General features: G+C 48.0%; 1 protein-coding gene across 1 annotated transcript; it reads left to right on the forward strand.

The window, feature by feature from the left end:
- The first annotated feature begins 346 nt into the window (after positions 1–346).
- LOC142929774 (kinesin-like protein KIF2C) lies at positions 347–19,840 on the forward strand. Its single transcript, XM_076071701.1, has 12 exons — positions 347–685; positions 1,047–1,101; positions 2,099–2,261; positions 3,306–3,460; positions 4,323–4,414; positions 5,612–5,754; positions 6,956–7,160; positions 9,273–9,383; positions 10,428–10,495; positions 14,425–14,593; positions 15,759–15,851; positions 16,587–19,840. The coding sequence occupies exons 1-12, from the start codon at positions 485–487 to the stop codon at positions 16,812–16,814; spliced, it is 1,683 nt and encodes a 560-aa protein (XP_075927816.1). The 5' UTR covers positions 347–484; the 3' UTR covers positions 16,815–19,840.
- The last annotated feature ends 2,851 nt before the right edge of the window (positions 19,841–22,691 follow it).

The following is a 22,691-nucleotide window of genomic DNA, read 5'->3' on the forward strand; positions in this document are numbered from 1 at the left end:
GGCTTGCATACATGACAAAGGAGAATGTCAAAGGGATTCATAAAGTGCATTGAGTGTGGCGAGAGCCACAAAAAAGCTTTGAAATAAAACGTTCTTTTCACCGTCATTTCTCCGTATTATTTTAGTGGGGTGCACATATGAACCTCATGGTGGGTACCCCGGGGTCCCGAATAAACGGAAGTGAAAATCGCAATGAACTAATTTACTTTTGGCGACTCCGTCCCACCGCGCACATAAAACGCCGCGACCCACCTGGCGCGGATCGTTCTGTTGCCGTGTCGTCCAAGCGCAGCGAGGACGAATGCGCAGAAGGAACAAAACTTTGAACCTTTGATAAGCGCATCGTGCAGAGCTCATCGAGAGGAATAGATTGCCGAATCGGTCGCCTTCAGACATTAAATGACGTCGCAATGCAGTTCATGCGAGAGCCGGGGGCTTATGGGACCCCGGGGTCCTGCCATCAGGTTCATATGTCAATGGATCAATGGAGGTTGTGGAACGAACACTAATAATAGCCACTTGCAAACCTGTGCCACGTGCTCATGTTGCATGTGCATGTGATGTCCTGCATGTGCCGTGTTCATTTAAAACACAGACAGCTAATGGTCCTCACTGGGTGTTCCTGAAGATGATCCAGGAATACCGTGCCAACCTCGACTACCATCCGCTCTCCATCTTTGACCAGGTTCTTGAAGGCCCCCCCTCCCCATGCCTTGTTAACTATCTCGCCTAGTATGCAGGAGGTCGGTGGGTTCAGTCCCGACCCCTGGTGCCTGTATATTTGGCGTTTCCATGTTCTCTCCGTGGTCACACGAATTTTTTTTCCCGGGTGCTCCGGTTTTTCTCTCCATTTCTAAACGTGCGTTTAGAGTATTATTTTGGCTGCTACACATTTCCACGTGATAAGCCGCTTCGTTCAGCTATCACTTGTGGCCAAGTCGCTTCTGGAAAGAGCTACATAGCTCAGTGGGCCTTACCTGGTACGATACAAGTTCCGTTCTTTCAGTACTCTGACTTTATACCGTGTGAACCTTGGCTCTATTCAGGTGGAGGAGCGAAAGATCTGCGTCTGCGTCAGAAAGCGCCCACTCAACAAAAAAGGTACTCGTGGGTGGGAGGTGGGGCGTGAGTGGGAGGGGGGGTGTGAGGGTGGGAGGGGGGCGTGGGTGGGAGGCTACGTAGTCAGTTTTGCAGTGTAACGGGAATTAAATTTTGATTTAAAGCTTTCGTGACTGCAAGGATTCATCTTCTTTGGTTCTTTCGGTAAAGTCACGTAGAATGAGAATAAAATAATAAATTGATAAAATAAAATAACACAATAACATTCTCAATGTATTATTTTATTCTCATTCTACGTGACTTTACCGAAAGAACCAAAGAAGATAACGGGGATTACACAAGTAGTTCAGCGATTGGTCCTGTAGACAAACCTCAGCTGTCTGCACTCACGACTGATGATGCCCGTGTGTTATCGCAGGAATAATTGTATGCATGTTGAACTTCTTTTGCACCATTAGTAGCCAATCGTGCCATCAGAGGTGTGGGGAAAGGACAACGATTTAAACAAAGCAGTGCTAAAGAAACGAGTTTGCAATCTAGTTGAATGTTTATTGTGTAGCATTTCAAGACTCATTTGCAGTCACATACCGAACAATACGTAGTACCCACCCCCCCGCTACTCCCCCCCACGCTACCCCCCCACCCCCGCTAAGACCGCATGCAAGAGCTGTTGACAAATATTTCTATAATCGGTTTTACGATGATGATGGCTGAAATTTAATGCCTAGGCATTTTGCGACCAATATTATGGTTCATAATTTTGTATCGGTCCGGTCATCTTAAGTACATGTGTGTCGTACACCCTCCACCACCCAACACACCCAATTTATAAAAGTTGTAACGTGAGCAAACGTGTGCCAGTCTCTTACTGCTTCAGTATATCCGGTGTGCTGTCGAGCAATTCACAACAATCTTAACGGTTCGTTAAATTCTGTGAATTGCTTACGACACCCATTTTTACCTGCGCGATGTGACCCGAAAATTAATTGCGAAATCGGACGACGATCCCGTTGGTGGTGTCTGCGCACGCGTGACCCAGAGCTGGCGCAGAAGGAGATTGATGTGGTGACGGTGCCCAGCCGCGATGTGCTCATGATCCACGAGCCCAAACACAAGGTTGACCTCACCAAGTACCTGGAGAACCAGACGTTCCGCTTCGACTATGCCTTCGACGAGTCGACCTCCAACGAAATCGTCTACAAGTGAGACGGCGCGGCTGGGTCGCTGCCACCGCCGCTGCCCACCCACTGCCACTCCCCCCCCCATACCCACCACCCCATTGAGCCATTGCCATGCATGAACACTCTTCCTTCAATCAGCAGTGCATTATATAGCGCCTAGGTCAGGGGTCGGCAACCAAAGTAACAAGAGGAGCTGTTTTTGTCAAATTCGGTAGAGAAAAAAAAATGTCAAGGGCCGCAATGCGCGTGAATAGGAGACTGCGGTCCCCAAGAAATAACGTCACGAAGCAGTCCTTAAAGAGCCGCATACGACTCCGGAGCCGCGGGTTGCCGACCCCATGGCCTTGGTCCTTGCTGTGACGTTGAACTTCTTTCGCGTCGTACGTAGCCAACCTTGCTAATCAGAGACATCGAACCCCACCCACCACCCCCCCCCCCCCCACCGGGCTTAAACCCTGGAGCTCAGGGCTACCAGCTTTACTTCTATAATAGGGGCCATGTGCCCTTTAAAACACTTTAGATAAATAGGGTTGTTAAAACAGCTGGTCTGATTTGACGCTGTAAATGGCTGTTGAAATTAGATGTGGCAAGTGCACTGCATCAAGTGAGGGTGGGTGATGAATCTTTGTGTCCTTGCAATTGCTCACGTGCATGTGTCACGTGTGTCTGTGTGCCTGTGCGTGTGGTTACTTGCTGCCACCATGCCCCACCCGGGTGTGTGTGTGTGTGTGTTAGGTGCTCGCTAACCACTTGCCGCAACAAGTCGTTTGTGTTTGGGGAACAGTAGTGTTACAAACCCGGCGACCCGAGTTTGATTCCTACTCGTGGCCAACACCAGTGACATATCTGAATCCGTCCTGGGCCTCCCCTATGTTGACTTGGCCTCAAATGAGTACCTGGTGCGATGTGTATGCAGTACCACTGGGGAGTCGAAGGCGGCCGAGCGTGGTGCTGGCTACCTTACACCCCTTTGCATGTGCCGGGTCGGCTTTTATAGGCGCTCGCGAACAGCACTTGCCCCAACAGTCTGTTCAGGCTACACGGGGGATCTGTTTCTTTGTTTAGATTCACCGCCTACCCATTGGTGCAGTCAATCTTCAACAAGGGCATGGCCACGTGCTTCGCTTATGGACAGACGGGAAGCGGCAAAACCCACGTGAGTTCTAGGCCACCGCGCGGTCGCCCTTCGTCATTGGCGGTGGAGCAGTTTTTGCGACGGGGTCGCGGCCCGTTAACCTCTGGGGAACGGGAGTGCGCACTATTAAAACCGAAGATTCTCAACTCCACGAGAGGCTATCGTTTCGCGGTCTGCGTCTTAACAACCTCCTAAGGCCCCCCGCATGTGATTGTTATTTAATTATATTATTTGTAGCCCCCTCCCCCCTCACCCCCCACGCTGTCCGCGTGCCCATCATTGGGGGGTGGGGCGGGGGGGGTGTTGGGGGGTGCGCAATTGTCTTTATCATTTTGAAGCTCTCTTCTGGCATAGTCAACATTAGTACTGGAGGAGGTGGCCGAGTGGTTTGATGGCAATGTCCACTTCATATCACCGAGCCAGCACCCCTGGGATCTTGAGCTGGTGTTGGGTGTCTCATGGAACTTATGCTCTAGTTAGAAAGCTGAGCAAGCGACTCTGAAATCTTCAAATAAAATGCTGGCGATAGTGACAATTATCAAAAGAGGCTGACGAGGGCCTCCTCGCGAGATGCCAGCCGCGAGCATTATCCTTCTTCCCCGCTGATAAGTGCGTGTTGTTGAAAGTGGGTTGCATAGACGTTAGAGCATAGAAATACAGTACAACACTTGGTTTGCTTGACTGCCGTCTGCTGCACAGCATTTAGCCCCCATAGCCGTATAATAACCCATGTGTGCATGGTGGTCACCCAAGTAAAGTAAGAGCGCTTGGGCAGGATGATGTACGTCTAGGAGGGATGATTACCGATGGTCAAGAATAGTTAAAACTTTAAATTAAATCATTCAATATTTTGATACTGGCATAATGGTCCCATAGAAATAATGATGATAGGTGGAATTTATAATTTTTCTTTGACTTTCCCACCCTCCCTCCCCCATCCTGCCTAGCACGTGATGTGTTTGACCTGCAGGGAGACAAGCACTACAGACATCTGAATCTGCACGTGTACGCCACCTTCTTTGAGATCTACAGCGGGAAGGTGAGGACGTGCGCATGTAATGAGTGTGAGCGTGTGAATGAATGGAATGCCCGTGGGAATGCAGCATGTGTGCAGATGTGCGTGTGAATGGAATGCGATGTAATTTTTATAGTCTTTTCTCAACCTCTGAATGAAGGGCCCCTCCCCATGTCACGTCCGTCATGGGTAACTTCAGCATGCTGGTCAGTGCGGGTTGTTGGTGAATGGGCTTCCCAGGACCGGTTCGGACATCAACTCGCCACTGATGTCAGCCATGGCTGGGAATGGGAATTCAGGTCGCCAGGTTCAAAGCGCGGTGCGCAAACTGCCGGTTGTATGAAATAAATGTGAACCAGGTACAGCCCATGGGCCCCCTGGGTTCCTTACCCGAATGCTATTTGGGGTGTGTGGGGAGCAGTGGTGTCGCGGTTAGCGTGCCGCGCTACGAACCCGGCAACTCGAGTTCGATCCCCGTCCACGGCCATCGCCAGTGACGATTATCCGAACCCGTCCTGGGTCCTCCCATAGGTCGACAGCCTCAAAGTGGAATACCTGGTGTGGCGTGTAAAATTTGCCGCCGAGGAGACACAGATGGTTGAGCATGATTGAGCATGTTAAACTTTTATGAGACCTCCTTTGCCAGTAACAAGATATAGTAATAGGTTTTACCCTTTTAAAGGTGTCAGTTTTTGTGCCAGTTAAAAGGGTAAAACCTATTGCTGTATGTTAAACTTCTTTCGCACCATATGTGGCCAACCGTGCTAATCGGCGGTGCGGGGGAAGGACGACAAATTAAACGCAAAAAGCAGTTCCAAAGAAATTCGTTTTCAATCCAGGTTTAAAAATGTCTTCATAATACCCAAAGGAAGAGCACTGAAGATGGCCGCAGGAGCGCTTCTGAAAGCGCACGATGTGGTGACCACCTTTGTTCGGTGGCCAAGCCAAAAGCCGCTGCTGTGAGGATGACCGGTGTTCGTGCGATGATAGTTTATGTTTCTTGACGAGAATCGGCAAGGTATTGTGGTTCATTGGTGGCAGGCACTTTGTGTGTACTGAGTGCGACCTTATTATAATGCATTATAATGTCATAACCAACCACCACCTCGTGTACCGTGCCGGCAAAGGTAGGGTGCTCGCTTATAACAGCACTTGCCCCAAAAGTCTGTTAAGGCCATGAGGTGGGTGGGGGTTTTTGTCTCCGTGTGACTGGAATTGCAGGTGTTCGATTTGCTGAATAAGCGGGCGCCCCTGCGAATACTGGAAGATAGCAAGCAGCAGGTGCAGGTGTTGGGGCTCATCGAGTGCCCCGTCTCCTCCAGCGAAGAGGTGCTCGCCCTCATTGAGACTGGGAGCAAGTGCAGGTCAGCATGCACGCACATGTATAAAACAAATAATTTGGTGATAATAATACTTTCATTTAATTAATTAGTATCCAATTATGAGACCTCCTTTGCCAGTAACAAGATATAGGAATAGGTTTTTACCCTTCTAGCTGGCACGAAAACTGACACCTTAATACAAGGGATCATGTTTGCAATAACCACACCACAAGCAGTCAAAAATGCAAACAAAAAGAAACAACTCTGATGATATGCACTGTCCTTGAATTTGATTGGTCCACACCCAAGACGGCTTTTCTTAGAGCCTAGTCCCTTGTATAAAGGTGTCAGTTTTTGTGCCAGCTAAAAGGGTAAAACCTATTACTATATCTTGTTACTGGCAAAGGAGGTCTCATAATGTAAAGGCTTACCCCGAGCTCTCAATACTCTGATAGTGCGCTGTTTTTGAGTTGCACGCCTTATGGTGTCATCTGGTCCAACACCAGTGGAGACTAGGCTCTAAGAAAATCCGTCTCGGGTGTGGACCAATCAAATTCAAGGACAGTGCCAATATCATTATCAGAGTTGTTTCTTTTTGTTTGCATTTTTGACTGCTTGTGTTGTGGTTATTGCAAACATGATCCCCTTGTATAAAGGTGTCAGTTTTTGTGCCAGCTAGAAGGGTAAACACCTATTACTGGTATCCAATTGTTTTAATATTTGTTTTGTATTGTGAAAAGTGATATAGGTATGCATTTTTAGGTTCGGAGTAGAGTTGGAATGACTCCGAAAGAAAAACATTCTGATTTACAACGTTTTGTTTTACGCCGTGTTTTTTGGATGGAACACATCGCTTTCGTGAATCGAGGAATGCCTGCACGTCCGTATATATATACGCGTGTACACAACTTAAGCCTATCCCGTTCCGCACGCGTACATCATCAGTTTTTCTTCTGATTGAGTTCTGGTGACGTACGTGTACATGATGAAAACTAAAATAAAATAACTTGATCGTTACCGAGGCTGCCACAAGGCCCATGCGGGAGGGCGTGTGGCACAGTTTGGCACCAGAATATCGTAGAGTGCGGCGATCGTGTCGCTACGTTTCTCTCCGGCGAGTACGAGCCGCTTGTGCGTTTCGAGGTTCGGCACTTGCAGGCGTTTTGGAACGGGAAAGGCTTTCCTTGGCGCACAGACCTCTAGGTTTGCTAACGCGGGCGGAACCCGTGTGACGCGCGCACAGGACGTCGGGCCAGACATCGGCGAATGCGACGTCGTCGCGCTCGCACGCCATCTTCCAGCTGATACTGAGGCGCGGCGAGCTCCTGCACGGCAAGTTCTCGCTCGTGGATCTCGCCGGCAGCGAGCGCGGCGCCGACACGGGCAATTCCGACCTGCAAATGTGCCGCGAGGGCGCCGAGATCAACAAGAGCCTGCTGGCGCTGAAGGTTTGTTATTGGATTGTTTTTTTGCCCAGCAAACCCTCGCCGAGTCTCGTGACTTGCTTTCAGGACGGTACTGCCAAGTCTTTTTTTGCAGTCCCCCCCCCCCCATACTGATGATTGTTATTACCTGCGGCTCTGGAGTGGCATGCGGTTCTTTAAGGACTGCTTCGTGATATTGTTTATTCAGCAGTGTCTTGTATTCACATGCAATACAAGCTCTTGAAATATTTAGTTTTTTTTTGTTGTACGAATTCGAAAAACAATGGCGCGTGTTATTTTAGTTGCCGGTCCCCGGTATAATCCCAGTTGAGTTATTTGAGGGTACGTTTGCAAATTTGGCAAACGTGGACCGTGACGCCGGCACACAATGGGCCTGCTCGTGCACACGACGTCGCCGGATCTTTAACGTCCGCTGCGAAGCCGACCGTGTATTTTTAGGGTTGATACACCTGCGGTATGCAGCAAGGGCGGCCGCTAGATTCGAACTGTCAACAGCTGCAGCAAACGCCATACCGCTTGGCCATCTCTCCACCAGGGCGGTGCAGAGACCTGGGGACCAAATGCAGAGCCATCCCTTAGGGATACGGCTAATCGGGACGACCGTCCCGTGCCCAGCGTTTTGGGGGTGGGGGGCCACGCACTTCGACATCACGGTGTCAGATGTAATAATTTAGTTTGAAGGCCTCGGGCGGCCCCACGCGGTGTGATATTTACCCTGGGGCCCCGCACCCCACTATGGACGGGCCCTCCCCAAACGTAACTACAACTGCAGCAGCGCCGTTGGCTCCAGTACAATTTTCGCTCTAATATCACACTCTGTCTAAGGCTTAATCACCCAGAATGCACTTGATATCAGATGTTGGACGCCAATCGGGTTTGAGCCTGGACAATGCTGGGAGGGGTGACCAAAATGTATAAAATATGTGTCCTTGGGCTTTTGAGAGACCACGCCATGGGTATCGGGGGGACATAGCAGCAAAGTCCATTGTTGCGCTGTACCTCCGAGGCTCTCGCATCTATGCTCCGCACATTCACCTACCTTAATTCGCCAGCGTGGTGCAGTATGGTCAAATTGTGGTATTGTCGTAAGGAAGCCCTACATTGTGCAGGGCTGCTAACTGCATCTAAAAATCTCCATGGAAATAAATGGGGATCCTGTAAATGATTTCTAGGCTATCCGACCCGTTGATTGACAGGTACATTATTACCTCTTTATTGCTTTAAATCCATGTTTCATTTCAACGTAAGTTATCTCCTATCGTATAAACGGGACACTACCCTGCACAGATTGTCAAGGGGGTCCTTGCCCATGGCTGTTAACCCTGTTACTGCATGACTTTGTTTAAAGGGGGAGTGGAGGGGCGGGAATACACAATGTAAGAGGGGTGCGACACGGATAATGTTAAACATACTTTTTGACAAACAGTAAACGCTAAACAGAATGAGTAATTATACGATCTGCTCAAGCTCCTCAAACTTGCTATGCATGTGAACAAAGACTGTAATGCCCATTGCTTTATTGTACCAAAATATTGAGAATTGTGGGGGGCTCAGAATGCCCCCCTGTCTGACACTACGGGTTTGTTGGCTGTGCCTCGTTTCCATGAGGACGCGCACGTGTCTGCGTGGGGGTGCTAAACGGGTATGGCACGGGCTCGACAAGAGATGGAATGATGTGGAATGAGAGTGTGGAGCTGAGTGGACTTGCCAATGATTGGTAGCAGCGGTGTCAAGATTGGCTTCTGTGGAAGAGGCTCGTGAAGGACACTACTGGGCAGTTGGGGGCAGACGCGCTCCAGCAACAACGGAAGGCAGAGGAGCGACGCTCACAACAATGAGCATGGCGCCGGACGGGTAAAATGCAGCAAGTTGGCACAGTCGGAGGCACAGGTGGTGCATCGGCCATCTCAGTTGGTCAAACCATGGCACCTTGGTTTGTCCCGTGACCTCCTGCCAGCAGGCGTTCGACACTTCACGTGACCCTAGAAGTGCGCACAGCCTGGCACAAGTGCCGTGGTGACGTCGCTGCCACCTGGTGGCGTATGGCGGCGGCGGTTGTTGTTGTTGTACATGCGTGTGCTGCGTGCGTTCACGTGTCGACGTGCGCTTGTGTAGGAGTGCATCCGAGCGCTGGGCCAGAACAAGGCATACACGCCATTCCGCGGCAGCAAACTCACCCAGGTGCTGAGGGACTCGTTCATCGGGGAGAACTCCCGCACCTGCATGGTACGTGTGTGTGCGCGTGCATGTGCATTAGCGTTTGTGGGGAGCGGTAGTGCAATAGTTGGCGCGCTACGTAACTAACCCAGCGACCCGAGTACGATTCCTGCTCACGGCCAACACCATCGTTGACGATTATCTAAACTGGTCCTGGGCCTCTGCCCTAGGTTGACTCGGGGCCCCGCGGTGGCGAGATGTTATCTCTCTCGCCTGGTATGCAGGAGGTCGTGAGTTTGATCCCGACCCTGACGCCTGTGTATTTAGAGTTTGCACGTCTCTCCCTGTGGTTGCGTGGAATTTTCTTTGGGTTGTCAAGTTTTTCCGTCCACGTTTAGAAATGCGTGTTTAGAGTATTTGGCTGCTATAAGGTTCCACATGATGAGCCATTTCGTTGAGTTTGTGGGCAGGTTGCTTCTGTAAAATAGCTACAATAAAACCTTGGATTGCGAGCATAATTCGTTCCGGAAACGCGTTTGTAATCCAAAGCACTCGTATATCAGTTGTGATCACGTGACGCTCGGCAGTACAAAGCGTATACGTGCTACTCGTATTGCAAGACCTTCGCTCGTTTATCAAATTAATATTTATTTAAAAAATTTGCTCGTCTTGCAAAACACTCGCAGACAAAGTTACTCGCAATCCAAGGTTTTACTGTATATAGCTCAGACGGGCTTACCTGGTAAATAAATAATAAAGCATTAGTAAATGAGTACCTGCTGTAGGGGCAAGTGCTGTTAGCGAGCACCTATGAAGGCCGGCACGGCACACGAGGGAAAGGGGTTGCCAGCACCGCTCCTGGCTGCCTTTGTCTCCCTAGTGGCAATGTTTCCGCACTGCTCCAGGTACGAATTTGAGGCTGAGTCGACCTAGGGAGGCCCAGAACCAGTTTAGATTATTGTCACTGGTGTTGGCCGTGAGCGAGAATGGAACTCGAGTGGCTGGGTTCACAGCGCAGCGTAGCGCTAACCGGGACACCACTACCGCTTTGTGCACATAGAATACACACTCGCTGCCCGCTTCTCTCGCTGTGCTCGCGTGTGGATGCTGCAGATCGCCATGATTTCTCCTGCGATGAGCTCCTGTGACCACACGAACAACACGCTGCGATACGCAGACAGGTGAGGCAAATCACCGGGGGAAGGGGTGTGTGAATTGTAGTGCCGAATGTGGGGTACGCAGGGGCAAGTATTGTTTGTGACCACCTATTGAAGGCTGTCACCGGCACATGAAGGGGGTGGGGTGGCCAGCACCACACCTAGCCGCCTTTCTGTCCCGAGTGGCAACGTTTACACGCCGCACCGGGTACTCATTTTAAGCACGAGTCGACCGAGGGGGAGGCCCATAATTGGTTAAAATATTGGCCACCATTATTGGTCGTGAGAGGGAATCGAACTCGGGTCGCCGAGTTTGTAGCACTGCACTGCCACTCCTCCCATAAGGTTACGTAGACAAAGACAAAGATCCCCCATATAGCCCTGTCAGACGGTAGGGACAGGTGCTGTTAGCAAGCACCTATGAAAATTGGCATGGCACATGAGGGGGCAGGGTGGCCAGCACTGTACCCGGCTGCATTTGTCTCCCTCGTGGCGATATCTCCGCATTGCACCAGGTACTCATTTGCGGCTGAGTCGACCTAGGGGAAGACCAGGACCGCTTGAGATCATCGTCACCGGTTTTGTTGGCCGTGAGCGGGAATCCAACTCGGGTCTCCAAGTTCGTAGCGCAGTGCGCTAAACACCACACTACCTCTTGCCATAAGGTTATGCACATACACACAAGCACGTGTGTACATACGTAGTGAGTCCAACTGAGTCGCAGACGTTGTCTTGGGAGCAACACGTTTATTAACTATTTGCACAACATGCTCCAGGGCTATTAACACAACATACTCCAGGGCTATTGACACAACATACCCACGGGTGGTTACCACCCAACTAACCACGTTACGGCGGAACTAGACACGGTTCCACTATCCCGGTCCGGACCACAAGCTGGGTCCCGGACCGTGTGGCTATAGGCTAGAACAGGGGTGTCTAAACTACGGCCCGTGGGCCAACTGCGGCCCGCCATCCATTTTTAATTGGCCCATATCAAAGTCTAAAAATATAATGGACTATGGCCCACTGTATTGAACTTTTTCGTTTAAAACCTAGGTGGCGCTATTGTCTTGAACAAGGCAGCGTCTCCACAAAGCAAGCAATCGAAGAAAAAATTTGCTCAGGGTCACCAGAAATGCCGGAACCGAAGAGACGCAAGATTGCAGGCGAGTGCAGAAAATTTCAGACTCAGTGGAAAAATGAATATTTTTTCATAGAAACCAAGGGGAAGTGTGTTTGTTTGATTTGTAGTGAGAGTCTTGCCGTGATAAAAGAGTACAATGTACGACGGCATTATGAAACTAAACATCAGACCTTCACGTCCTACACTGGCACCGAGCAGAAGAAGGTAAAGCAAATGGCAACTAGCCTGCTAATGCAGCAGCAGGTTTTTTTTCGTGCTAACAAAGCTCAAGAAAATGCAACAATAGCCAGTTATGAAGTAGCTCAACTCATTGCCCTACACGGGAAACCTTTCTCAGACGGTGACTTCATCAAACAGTGCCTCACTAAAGTCATGGGAATTTTGTGCCTGGAGAAAATGCAGGATTTCAACGTTGTTAGTATTTCCAGAAATACGGTTGTGCGGCAAATTGAAGACTTGTCGGCTAACTTAAAACTACAAGTGTCAGATAAAGCTTGTGCTTTCGATTTTTACTCGATTGAATGTGATGAGAGCACAGATGCCATGGACACTGCACAGCTGTTCATTTTTTTGCGGGGAGTTGATAATTTTTGCATTACGGAGGAACTGCTCGATCTTTGGAGTCTAAAGGGGACAACAACTGGGAAGGACATGTTTGAAGCTGTGTCAGATGCAATTGACCAGGCTGGAGTTAAATGGGACAAGTTGTGTGGAATTACAACGGATGGGGCTCCAGCAATGACAGGCGAGCGCAAAGGAATGGCCTCTATGGTGAGTGCCAAGGTGCGGGAGAGCGGAGGTGAGGCTGTCAAAATGCACTGTATCATCCACCAAGAAGCCCTCTGTGCCAAGATAATCCAGCTTGGCGATGTGATGAACACAGTTGTGAAAACTGTCAACATAATTCGGGCACGAGGGCTTTACCACAGATAATTTCAAGCGTTCCTCTCTGATGTCGACGCTGAATACGGGGACCTACTCTATCATTCTGAAGTGCGCTGGCTCAGTCGCGGCTCCGTGCTGCAGCGGTTTTATTCCCTGAGATCAAATATCGACAAGTTTTTGAAAGAAAAGGGCAGACCTCTCCATGAGATCAGTGACCCTTTATGGTTGGCAGACCTGGCTTTTTTAGTTGATCTCACTGATCATCTCAACACCCTGAACAAGAGACTACAAGGCAAAGAGCAGCTGGTACCACAGCTGTATGCGCACATGAAAGCATTCCATGCGATGCTCCGTCTCTTCGAGTCACAACTGCGCAACTTCAATGTAGCGCACTTCCCCACGCTGACCAAAATCAAATGCACATTTCCAAATGCCAAGCTCTCTGCAACAATGGGAGAATATGTGTCTGTGATCACATCTCTCATGACAGAATTAAGTCAGCACTTCCAAGATATTTCTGTCATTGAGAAGGAAATCACACTATATGCGGCTCCGTTTTCAATGGATGCAAAAGAAGTGGAGGAGAGTCTGCAATTAGAACTGATCGAAATTCAGTGTGATGATTCTCTGAAGAATCAGCATTAGCTTCTCTCCCTACCTGACTTCTACCGGAGCTTGGAAAAGGCCAAGTTTCCTCTGATGAGACGCCACGCAAAACGAATAATGAGTCTGTTCGGCTCAACATACATCTGTCAGCGGACATTCTCTCTGTTAACGCTGAACAAAAGCAGACTGAGAACCAGAACGACCGACAGCGATCTCCGTGACGTCCTTCGGATCTCAACTACCTAACTTACTCCTGACCTGCCAGCTATCCTTCAGACCAAAGCGCAGCATCACTGCTCCCACTGAGCGCAACATTCTTCCCATTACAGGTAAGTAAAAAATTTAACACGCAGTTTTCATTTGTTAATAAGCCCAATTACTTAATAAATTCAGTCAATTAAAGTTGATGACAATTTTTTAGCAAACATTAGTTGATGTGTTAACAAGCCCAATAATTTATTTGTGTAATAAGCTTGAAATATCCACATCCCCTATTTCTCTTCTTGTCTCTCCCTTCATACAGGACAATGAAGGTGGATCAGCACCCTAAGAACCAATCTGAGGCTGTCACTGAGAGAATGACCTGCCAACTTTATTGTAAAAAATTTAATGATGGAGGCTTTTTTTCTTTAAACATGTTCAATTATCAAATGTAATTTACCTGCATTTGATTGATTTTGCCAATATTAGTGCATGAGAAGTGAGGCAGTATACCTCACGTCTAGTGAGTGGCCCAGTCCTTCGTATATTTTTCTGTATGTGGCCCTTGGGAAAAAAAGTTTGGACACCCCTGGGCTAGAAGCTTGACGTGGATCTCCTGCCTCTCCAACAGTAAGAACCCCGAGCCCCTCACGGGGGGGGGGGGGCCTTATATCGGGCCGGGCTGGGGCTGGCTCCGCCTCTTGCCCCGCCCACCTTCTCGATCTCTCTCGCCCTTGCCCTCCTCCAGTATCATCCTGTCACATGTCCCCAGGTCAGCCAGAATATCATGCCCCCAACGTAACCCTAGCTGGCTGACTCTCTCGCTCTCTCAAAGGGAGCCCGCACCGCACGCTGTGCGTGGTGCCACCGCGCTTAACCAGCGCTCACCCAAGCCCGCACTAGGGCTGGTACTACACCCCGTGTCTGGGGTGCACACACAACAGTATACATCCCGCCGTGGTCTCGCAAGCCTGGCACCAAACAGTGACCTTCCCAGTCACTACACATACACACACCACACAAATCCTAGGGGTGGAATGAGTCATCAGTATTGGGAGGGCTGCGGTGTCAAGGCGGTCTGCCCTTTGTTCTCGTCTGTGATGTCCGCATGTAGGGTCAAGGAGCTGGGGGTGGAGCAGGGTGGGGAGGAGCGACAATCGGCACCGCTCGCGCCCACCACCGCCGTGGTAAAGCCTGAACCGGAGGACGACGTCAATATGGACGAGGCGGGGGAAAAGGAGGCCGCTCAGCCGCGTCATCGCCGGCTGCCCTCTCTCATCCTGGCGAGTGACATTGAGACGGAAATCAATCCGGTGGTTTATTTGAGCATCCCCCGGGCATAGGATGGCATGTGACAGTCGCGAAACATTGACGAATAAACATTAACATTGACAATCGCTCGCTGACGATTAGAAAATAACATTGACACTCATTTGCAAATACGCATTAATAGTTCTTCATTCAGGAAGAGACAAAAACATTGACATTCCCCTCTGTATTATTCAGCAATTGAACGAAAAAACAAAAACAAACGAAACCAAACAACTAACCAGCCACCTATCAATGAAACTACTACACAATTGAACATCTAAGCAACGGCACCTAACGAGGCATTTAAACATTGTGCATGTTTTGTAAATAGTCATCGGCAGAAAATAATAAAAGTAAGTCCATGAGCCTGAATGCGAGCAGGGAGCTGACAGCATGGGTGGCCGGGGGCAAAGGGAGTCCCAGAATATGGGGGGCAACAGAGGAGAGTGAGCGACCTCCCCCTGAGCGAACAGTTGACTGGGAGCTTCGGGCGAATGCCAAGGCTACTGGGAACAGAAAGTGTGTGGAGGTGAAGTAGCGCGAGACGAGAGGTAGGAGAGGTAGCAGAGTGTACGGAGGGGAGTGGAGCGAGGGGAGAGGTAGGAAAGTGTAAGGAGGGGAGAAGAGCGAGGGGAGAGGTAGCAGAGTGTACGGAGGGGAGTAGAGCAGGGAGAGAGGGAGGAGAGTGTTCGGAGGGGAGTAGAGCGGGGAGAGAGGTAGCAGAGTGTACGGAGGGGAGAAGAGCGAGGGGAGAGGTAGCAGAGTGTACGGAGGGGAGAAGAGCGAGGGGAGAGGTAGCAGAGTGTGTGGAGTGAGAAGTAGAGCGAGGGGAGAGAGGTAGCAGAGTGCGTGGAGTGGGAAGTAGAGCGAGGGGAGAGAGGTAGCAGAGTGCGTGGAGTGGGAAGTAGTGATGCGAGAGAGATACTTCCGTTCTCCCAAACATGCACGCTCCCCGACCTTCACGGTGCGGGGGAAGGTCTTCATCCAGCAGTGGATTGACAAAAGGGGCTGCCACACGAGCAATGTACAATCATTCTGTTTGCCATCAATTGTCCCCAGTCCTTATAACCCGATGGGCTTATTTACCAGCGTGTGTTGTTCCCCCTTGTGCTGCGTTGGCCATGCGTGCATGCGCAGGAGGAGGAGATGCCACTGTGGCAGCCCTCCGAAGAGTCTCTTCTCCAGCCGCTCAAGAATAAGATCATTGAGCAGCACCAGGTGGACTTGCAGGTGCGATGGCCTGCTTCAGCGGCCGGCTTGCACTCTCCCGTTGCCGTGACGGACGCGGGGGGTCCACGTCTTGCGTGCTTTTGACGCACTCGTGTCGTCCGATAAACGATTTAGCAGCACCTCAATGGGGGCTCCACCAATAGTTTAGTTTTTTGTATAAAGCATTTCTGACCCTACGTTATCTATTATTTGTTACGCTTGTTTTTCCAAAGTAGGCCTTATGTCTACGCACACACACACGAAATCGAGAACTGTGGAGGCGAGGTAGACCACACAGATGTTTCAAAACTCCCTTCCTGTTGTCCGTCGAGTTGCTATATAACCTGGCTGGCCAGCACAAGATGGTACATAAAGTGTGGACTAATCTCTCATCCGTTCCATCTGCATGGGATAGTATTGCCTCCCCCCTCGCCCGTGCAGGTCTTCACCGGGCACTCGGGTTTTCCTCTCGCTCGTATCAACACCGATTGACTGGAAACGTTTTAAAACATACATACCTGAGTGTTGTTAATCTAGATTGAAATCTCATTTCTTTAGAACTGCTTTTTGTGGTTTGCTGTACCTTCCCCCACACCTCCGATTAGCCACAGTTGGCTACGTACGGTGCGAAAGAAGTTCCACATACCCGCATACGTTGCCTGATCGTTGCGGCGTAGCGAGATGCAGCTTGCCCGAATGATGCGCCCTGAAAACCTCAACGCGCCTTACTGACGTTGCCGTTGCCGCGTGCGACAGAGGTTCTTGCTGCAGCTGTCGCTGGAGAACCAGCTCCATGACCTTTGGAGCCAGGGGGAGTGCAGCACATTAGACTTTGCGGAGCAGGTCATCGGCATCATCGATGACCGCTCTGCAAGAGATGCCGCTTTACGGGGTACGTGCGTGCCACGGTGGTTTTTCTGTTGGTTGATTGTGCCTCTTTTGGCTTACGCGAATGTTGGACAATTACATACGTACGTGTGTTGAATTTCTTTCGCACCGTGCTTGGCCAACCGTGCTAACCGGAGGTGCGGAGAAATTATGATACGATTTAACTTTTCAAACGTGTGATGCATAGTTTCGTGGTAACAATGTGTTGCGCAAATATAAAATCGGTACAAATCAACGAGCATATGGCAACACGGTACTGTCAACAGTTGACATTTAGAGAAAATGTTTTTACGGCCGAACATATAAAAAAATACTTATTTTTAAACTCTTAAACTTTTCATTTTACCATATAAGGCCCCACTGAGCTACGTAGCTCCTTTTCAGAAGCGACCTGGCCACATTTGATAGCTCAACGAAGTGGCTTATTGTGTGGAAATGCATTGCAGCCAAATACTCTAAATGTGGACGGGAAAACTTGACAACGTGGAGAAAAATCCACACAACCACAGGGAGAGACGTGCAAACTCCAAATATACAACAGGCATCCGGGTCGGGATTGAACCCACGACCTCCTGTATACCAGGCAGGGTAGTTAACATCTCGCTGCCGTGGCATATAAATTGCATGTAGTGTTCTTATTACTAAATAAACAATTTGTGGGTTCAGGACTCTATGCAAGGCACAGTTCCAAGCGCAGTCTAGCATCTGTCACAACAACGCACTGTGAAATAGCATCCATCGCACGTTTCAAACACAGTCTAGCATCTATGACATGGTCATGAAATGTATCAGGCCATTACGCACAGCGTTGCGCTCTGAATTAAATGCAGAACGCTGTCAACCATTGCCAGTGAGACTTAACACCGAATTTTAAAGCAAGGTAGATTTAATACCATTTTTTAAATTGACCATTTATTGTAACAGTAAACTTTTGCAGTGAGGTTCGTATGTTGAAATGTTCCAGTAAATAACAATCTAGAGTGCTCCTCCCCTTACTTGCGGGAACTATTCCCAAAGGTGGAATCGTGCTGTGTGTTTAAACCCTTGAGTTGGGACCGCAACAATCCTGCTTCCATAGTGCTGGCTTGCAGGCTGGCATCGGTGTAAGAATTTGCAAAGCCTTGCCAGTAATAAAAAAAGCTATTTGCGTATTGCTGGGCCTGAAGCGTAGGATGCGAAGTCTGCCGTACGTACGCATGTGTGTATGTTGAACTTCTTTCGCACCGTACGTAGCCAGCCATGCTTACCGGAGGTGTGGGGAGAAGGCCAACAAACTAAACACCAAAAGCAGCTCTAAAGAAATTGGTTTTCAATATAGATTTAAAATACGATTGACTGTATGTTGGTACGTTTATTGCTACGTGTACCCATTACCGTTCCTGTGCGTTTCGCAGAGATGCTTGAAGAGCTCGTTGAGATGGAGAACACACACACCATGCATTCACCCCATGCACGCACCCCGACTAGCGCTTAGGTCAACTAGAACACACAAACCGAACCTCTCCACCTGGGTTTTCATCCCGGCAACGTAGCGAGTGACCTGGCTATGGGTTTCCCATGTGAGAGAGAATTGGCAAAGATCGGTGTGAGATGTTGACTCCCGGACCCTGTGGTAAAACATGGGTGAGTTTGACGCGAGACCACCTCCAGGAGAATCCGGGTAGAATATGATGGTGCACCCAGATACACGAGCACTCAAGGGGGGTAAGTTGGAAAGGGCAGGGAGTGTTGGAATGCAATAATACTGTTTTCCTGAGACAGATAGTGCGAGAATGACGAGTGTGGCCTTGGGTGCATCATCAACACATCGCGCATCTAAAATTATCCCTGATTATGACAATAAAAACAGCTGTAAGTTGAGATGGAGAACACCAACGCAAAGGTGATGAACGGGCAGGCAACCCGGGGCTGTGCGAGGGGACAGCCCCATCCAGCCCTTACCCCCCCCAACTCCCTCCGCACTAAATCCTGAGCGCTGCACTGCCGCACCGGCGTCATCCATGATTTCACCACGCGACGACCAACACCATCCACTCCTTCACCACCACCACCACCGAAACCTAGTTGGTCATTGACACGCTTCGCACCCCACAAAAAGGGTTTCCACCTTAAATTTTGATTTAAAGCTTTCGTGACTGCAGTGATTCATATTCTTGGTTCTTTCGGTAAAGTCACGTTGAAGGGAAACAATAAAATAATTAAATATATAAAACAATACAATTCTCGCGAGTCATCATCAGGTGTGAAAAACAACGGCAAGAACATTTGAAAGAAGTGGCGGTTTGTATTTATTTATTTTTAAACGTTAGCACCACGGATAGCGATTTGACAGTTTGTTTAGATGGACGAGTCCATCTATGTTCGGAAAAGAGGAGGGGGGAGACAAAAAATTAAAATAGATTAAATCACGACGTTTCGGGCGCAACGCAAGCGGTCCGTCATCGTGTTGGGACAACCACAGCAAGAAACAAATTGCTGAAGCGGAACTCTCTGCAACTCCGATTCGCCCACTTCAGCAGTTTGTTTCTTCCTGTTGGTTGTCCCACCTGATGACGGACCGCTTGTGCTGCGCCCTAAACGTCGTGATTTAATCTATTTTATTTTCAACCCACGTGACTTTACCCAAAGAACCAAGCCCGCTGACCTGAACAGTTTATGTGATGTTTCCTTAACCCTGCCCGTGCTTTCTGGGAGAAAAACTAAATTTTTCTCGAGACAAACGCTTTTGGGAAAGTGTGAGAGAGTCCACGTATGTGCACGGTTTTTCGTCCTTGTTTTTGCAGCATTTAATAATTTCATTTCTTCTCTCGTCAATTTTTGTTCTAAGTTTAAGAATAGTTTCTCTATGTAACCTGTCTTTTCCATTTAGGATGTGTGAATGTGAGGAATTCTGACTTCTGCATTCAAAGATTTTCATTACTTTGGCACCATTATTTCTCCCGAAATGGTATTTTTTACATGCCTTAAATGTTGATTTTGTAGCTGAATTTCTGAATCACGGGTTGCATTAATTATGTGGTGCAAGGAGACTCAGATTATTCATTTACAACTTGCACATTGTTATATCTGAAGGGAAAACAGGGACGGCATTTTTATTTCAATTAAAAAAATATATATACTTACATTTTCTGCATCTTAATTTCTATCTTTTATGTTTACTATTGCATTGGCAGTGATGTGCAAATAACAAAAGCTCAACACGAATCGTCATTAACACTGCCCTATAAAAAATGTCTGTTTTGGGCAATGTCCATCCCATCTTTATCTCGGCGATGTAAAAGGGCCATTCCTCCCAAAAGTGTCAACCATGATGATCACAGCATCGTTCTCATCTTAAGCTGATTTTGGATTCAACGTTTCTCACTTCCATCGATCAACTTCCAGGTTCTGCCGAGCTGGTTTCCAAATTCTCGACCAGTGAATTCGCCAAGTTGTTTTAAACCAAAGGAACACATTTCAGCATCATTCTGCATTTACCAGCATAAAAAAAATCACGTATATATGTAAAAGCATCATCTTGTTATTTATGCCGAAGGTGTTCAAAACCACCCCTAATTGGGTCTGCGAGAAAACCTGACGTTGTTTCCTGGGAAATGCAACTTCTGCATTTCCCCCCATAGGCTCAGGCACGTGACACTACATAGTCCGTTGGGAATCCCAGCGGTGGTAAGCATTGTACATAGTTTGTGATCGTTGTCCGTTTGTGTGTTGTCAGCATGCCCCCCCCCCCCCTCCTAACAGTGGTCTCATGTCACTAGCATCTAATCTTCTGCTGCTGCAACAGCAAAACTGTACATGTTTTTAAAAAAATATTGTTCAATAGGACTGACTTTTGTCATCTGTGGCAGCAGTATGTATTTTTTTTGGTATGAAGTACATTTGATGAATGAATGTTTTTTTCGAATAATAATTTTGAGCTAAGTAAATGCACTGCAAAGTTGTCATAAGTAACCAGAACTTTTCTTGGTGGGTTACAGGCAGTGGCACACAATGGAGACCCATATTTTTGTTTAACAGGCGTGAATTAATCGCACTGGTTGTGCTGAACATTCATAATTTGCAGGTTCCCTAATGCGCATCCTCTGTTGAGGTTTCACTTTCCAAACCGTTCAAGGATTTGCAAAACGGCTCTATTCGGCTGGTGGTCCCAATGGTGGGATGTGCTTAGAAAATTCTATGGACACCTCTGTTACAATGGACAGAATTAATTACTGTTTTTTTTCTGCTAGAATTAGTTGGTACAACGATTTACCCGTGGTGCTTCCACCCGCACCCATGCTCGTTTGCCCTTTCCCCCCACCCCTCGCCGAATTAAACGTTCTCTTGTTGTCTTCTTTCATAGAAGCTAACTTTCAGTTACCAACCAGTGGTGTTTTTCCTTCCTTGGACTAACTAATGCTGACCCTTCATGAACCCCTCTTTCTTTCACATCAGGGCCAATAAAATGTTTGTCTGGTGTGTCATGGAGCTCGGTTTTAAGGCCTTTTTAAAATATAAAATGAAGAATATTTTAACATGGAAACAATGGAGTTATGTTTTGATTTAAAGCTTTCGTGACTGCAGGGATTCATATTCTTGGTTCTTTCGGTAAAGTCACGTAGAAGGGAAACAATAAAATAATAAAAATATAAAACAATAAAATTCTCACGACGTTTCGACTGCAACACAAGCAATCATCATCAGGTGTGAAAACCACAACAAGAAATTTTGAAAAAAAGTGGCGGTTTTTTAACGTTAGCACCACGGAGAGCGAGTTGACAGTTTATTCTGATGGATGAGTCCATCTATGTTCGGAAACTAGGAGGGGGGAGACGAAAATAATGGATGCGGTCTGAAAGCCAGCGTAAGCGTGATCAATCAATTAAGTCCCAAAATGGTTTATCAAATCCTTCCAATGATTGCTAAGCCAGAATCCATCTTCTCGGTTGAAATTGTCTGTGTTTGTATATGTGGATAGCCTCATGAACGAATCTCTCATGGTAGCCAGATGGCTTGCAAAGAACCTCTGTCTAGGAGAAGTCAATGTCATGTGAACCTACTGAATTATAAGTAATCTGCCACGGCCGAGGTGTTGGTCCTACCGTGTTTCAGGTCTGCTTTGTGTTCACGAATGCGGTCCGAGACATGCCGTTTGGTTTCTCCAATGTACTACCACAGAGGCAACTTAGTTTGTAGACGCCAGGGTACTGTATGTCCGGAATCACATCTTTTACAGACGCAACCAGATCACGGATTTTATGTAATGTGTTGAATCGGACCTGGATCTTGTGTTTATTCAAGATTTTGGAGAACTTTTTTGTGATCCCTACAATGTAGGGTAACGTGATGGTTTTGAAAGGCTCCTCAAGAGGGTCCTTCTTCATGTTTGGAGTGATAGCTTTGCGGATTGTGTCATCGGAATAACCATTAGCCTTAAGAGCTTGGTGTACGTGCTTGAGTTCATTATTTTATTGTTTCCCTTCTACGCGACTTTACCGAAAGAACCAAGAAAAATGGAGTTATGATTATATATGCTGTTACCCAAAAATGATCCACAGCAATGCATGAGTTTGTGTATCGCTTTGATTTTGTGCATTAAACGGGGTCCCATTTTTATTTGGAATGCTCTTAGCTAATAACATCCGGTAATTCAGCAGCATTTGTTTAAACCAGCCTAACTGCTGATGAGACCCACAATATTTAAACTGGTCCAGTTTGCTTGCTTTAACAAATGCTTGATAATATTTTTCTGGATAACTAATAGGCTGATCGACTGAAACACGTTTTACTTGTGAACACAATTGAGTTAATCCTGCTTTATCCACAATGCTCCATGGAAATGCATAATGAGTTTATAGAAAATACTATTAAAACTTCCACCTTTACCTGTGTCCAATGGTCATACTTGTTGCTCATCTATAATATGCGTTAAACGTGTTGGCTCATCGGTGGCCAAACTGATTTGCGAGCCCTGTGCAGCTCGATAGAGGCTCT

The sequence above is a fragment of the Petromyzon marinus genome, chromosome 1 (genome assembly GCF_048934315.1).
Source record: "Petromyzon marinus isolate PM22_M1 ecotype Great Lakes invasive population chromosome 1, UKy_Petmar_22M1.pri1.0, whole genome shotgun sequence".
Classification (NCBI taxonomy): Eukaryota; Metazoa; Chordata; class Hyperoartia; order Petromyzontiformes; family Petromyzontidae; genus Petromyzon; species Petromyzon marinus.

Coding starts and splice junctions, on each gene's coding strand:
- LOC142929774 (XM_076071701.1), top strand. CDS start 485: ATGGAGGTTGTGGAACGAACACTAATAATAGCCACTTGCAAACCTGTG. Junction 1,102..2,098: donor GCGCCCACTCAACAAAAAAG/GTACTCGTGGGT, acceptor CGCGTGACCCAG/AGCTGGCGCAGAAGGAGATT. Junction 5,755..6,955: donor GAGACTGGGAGCAAGTGCAG/GTCAGCATGCAC, acceptor ACGCGCGCACAG/GACGTCGGGCCAGACATCGG.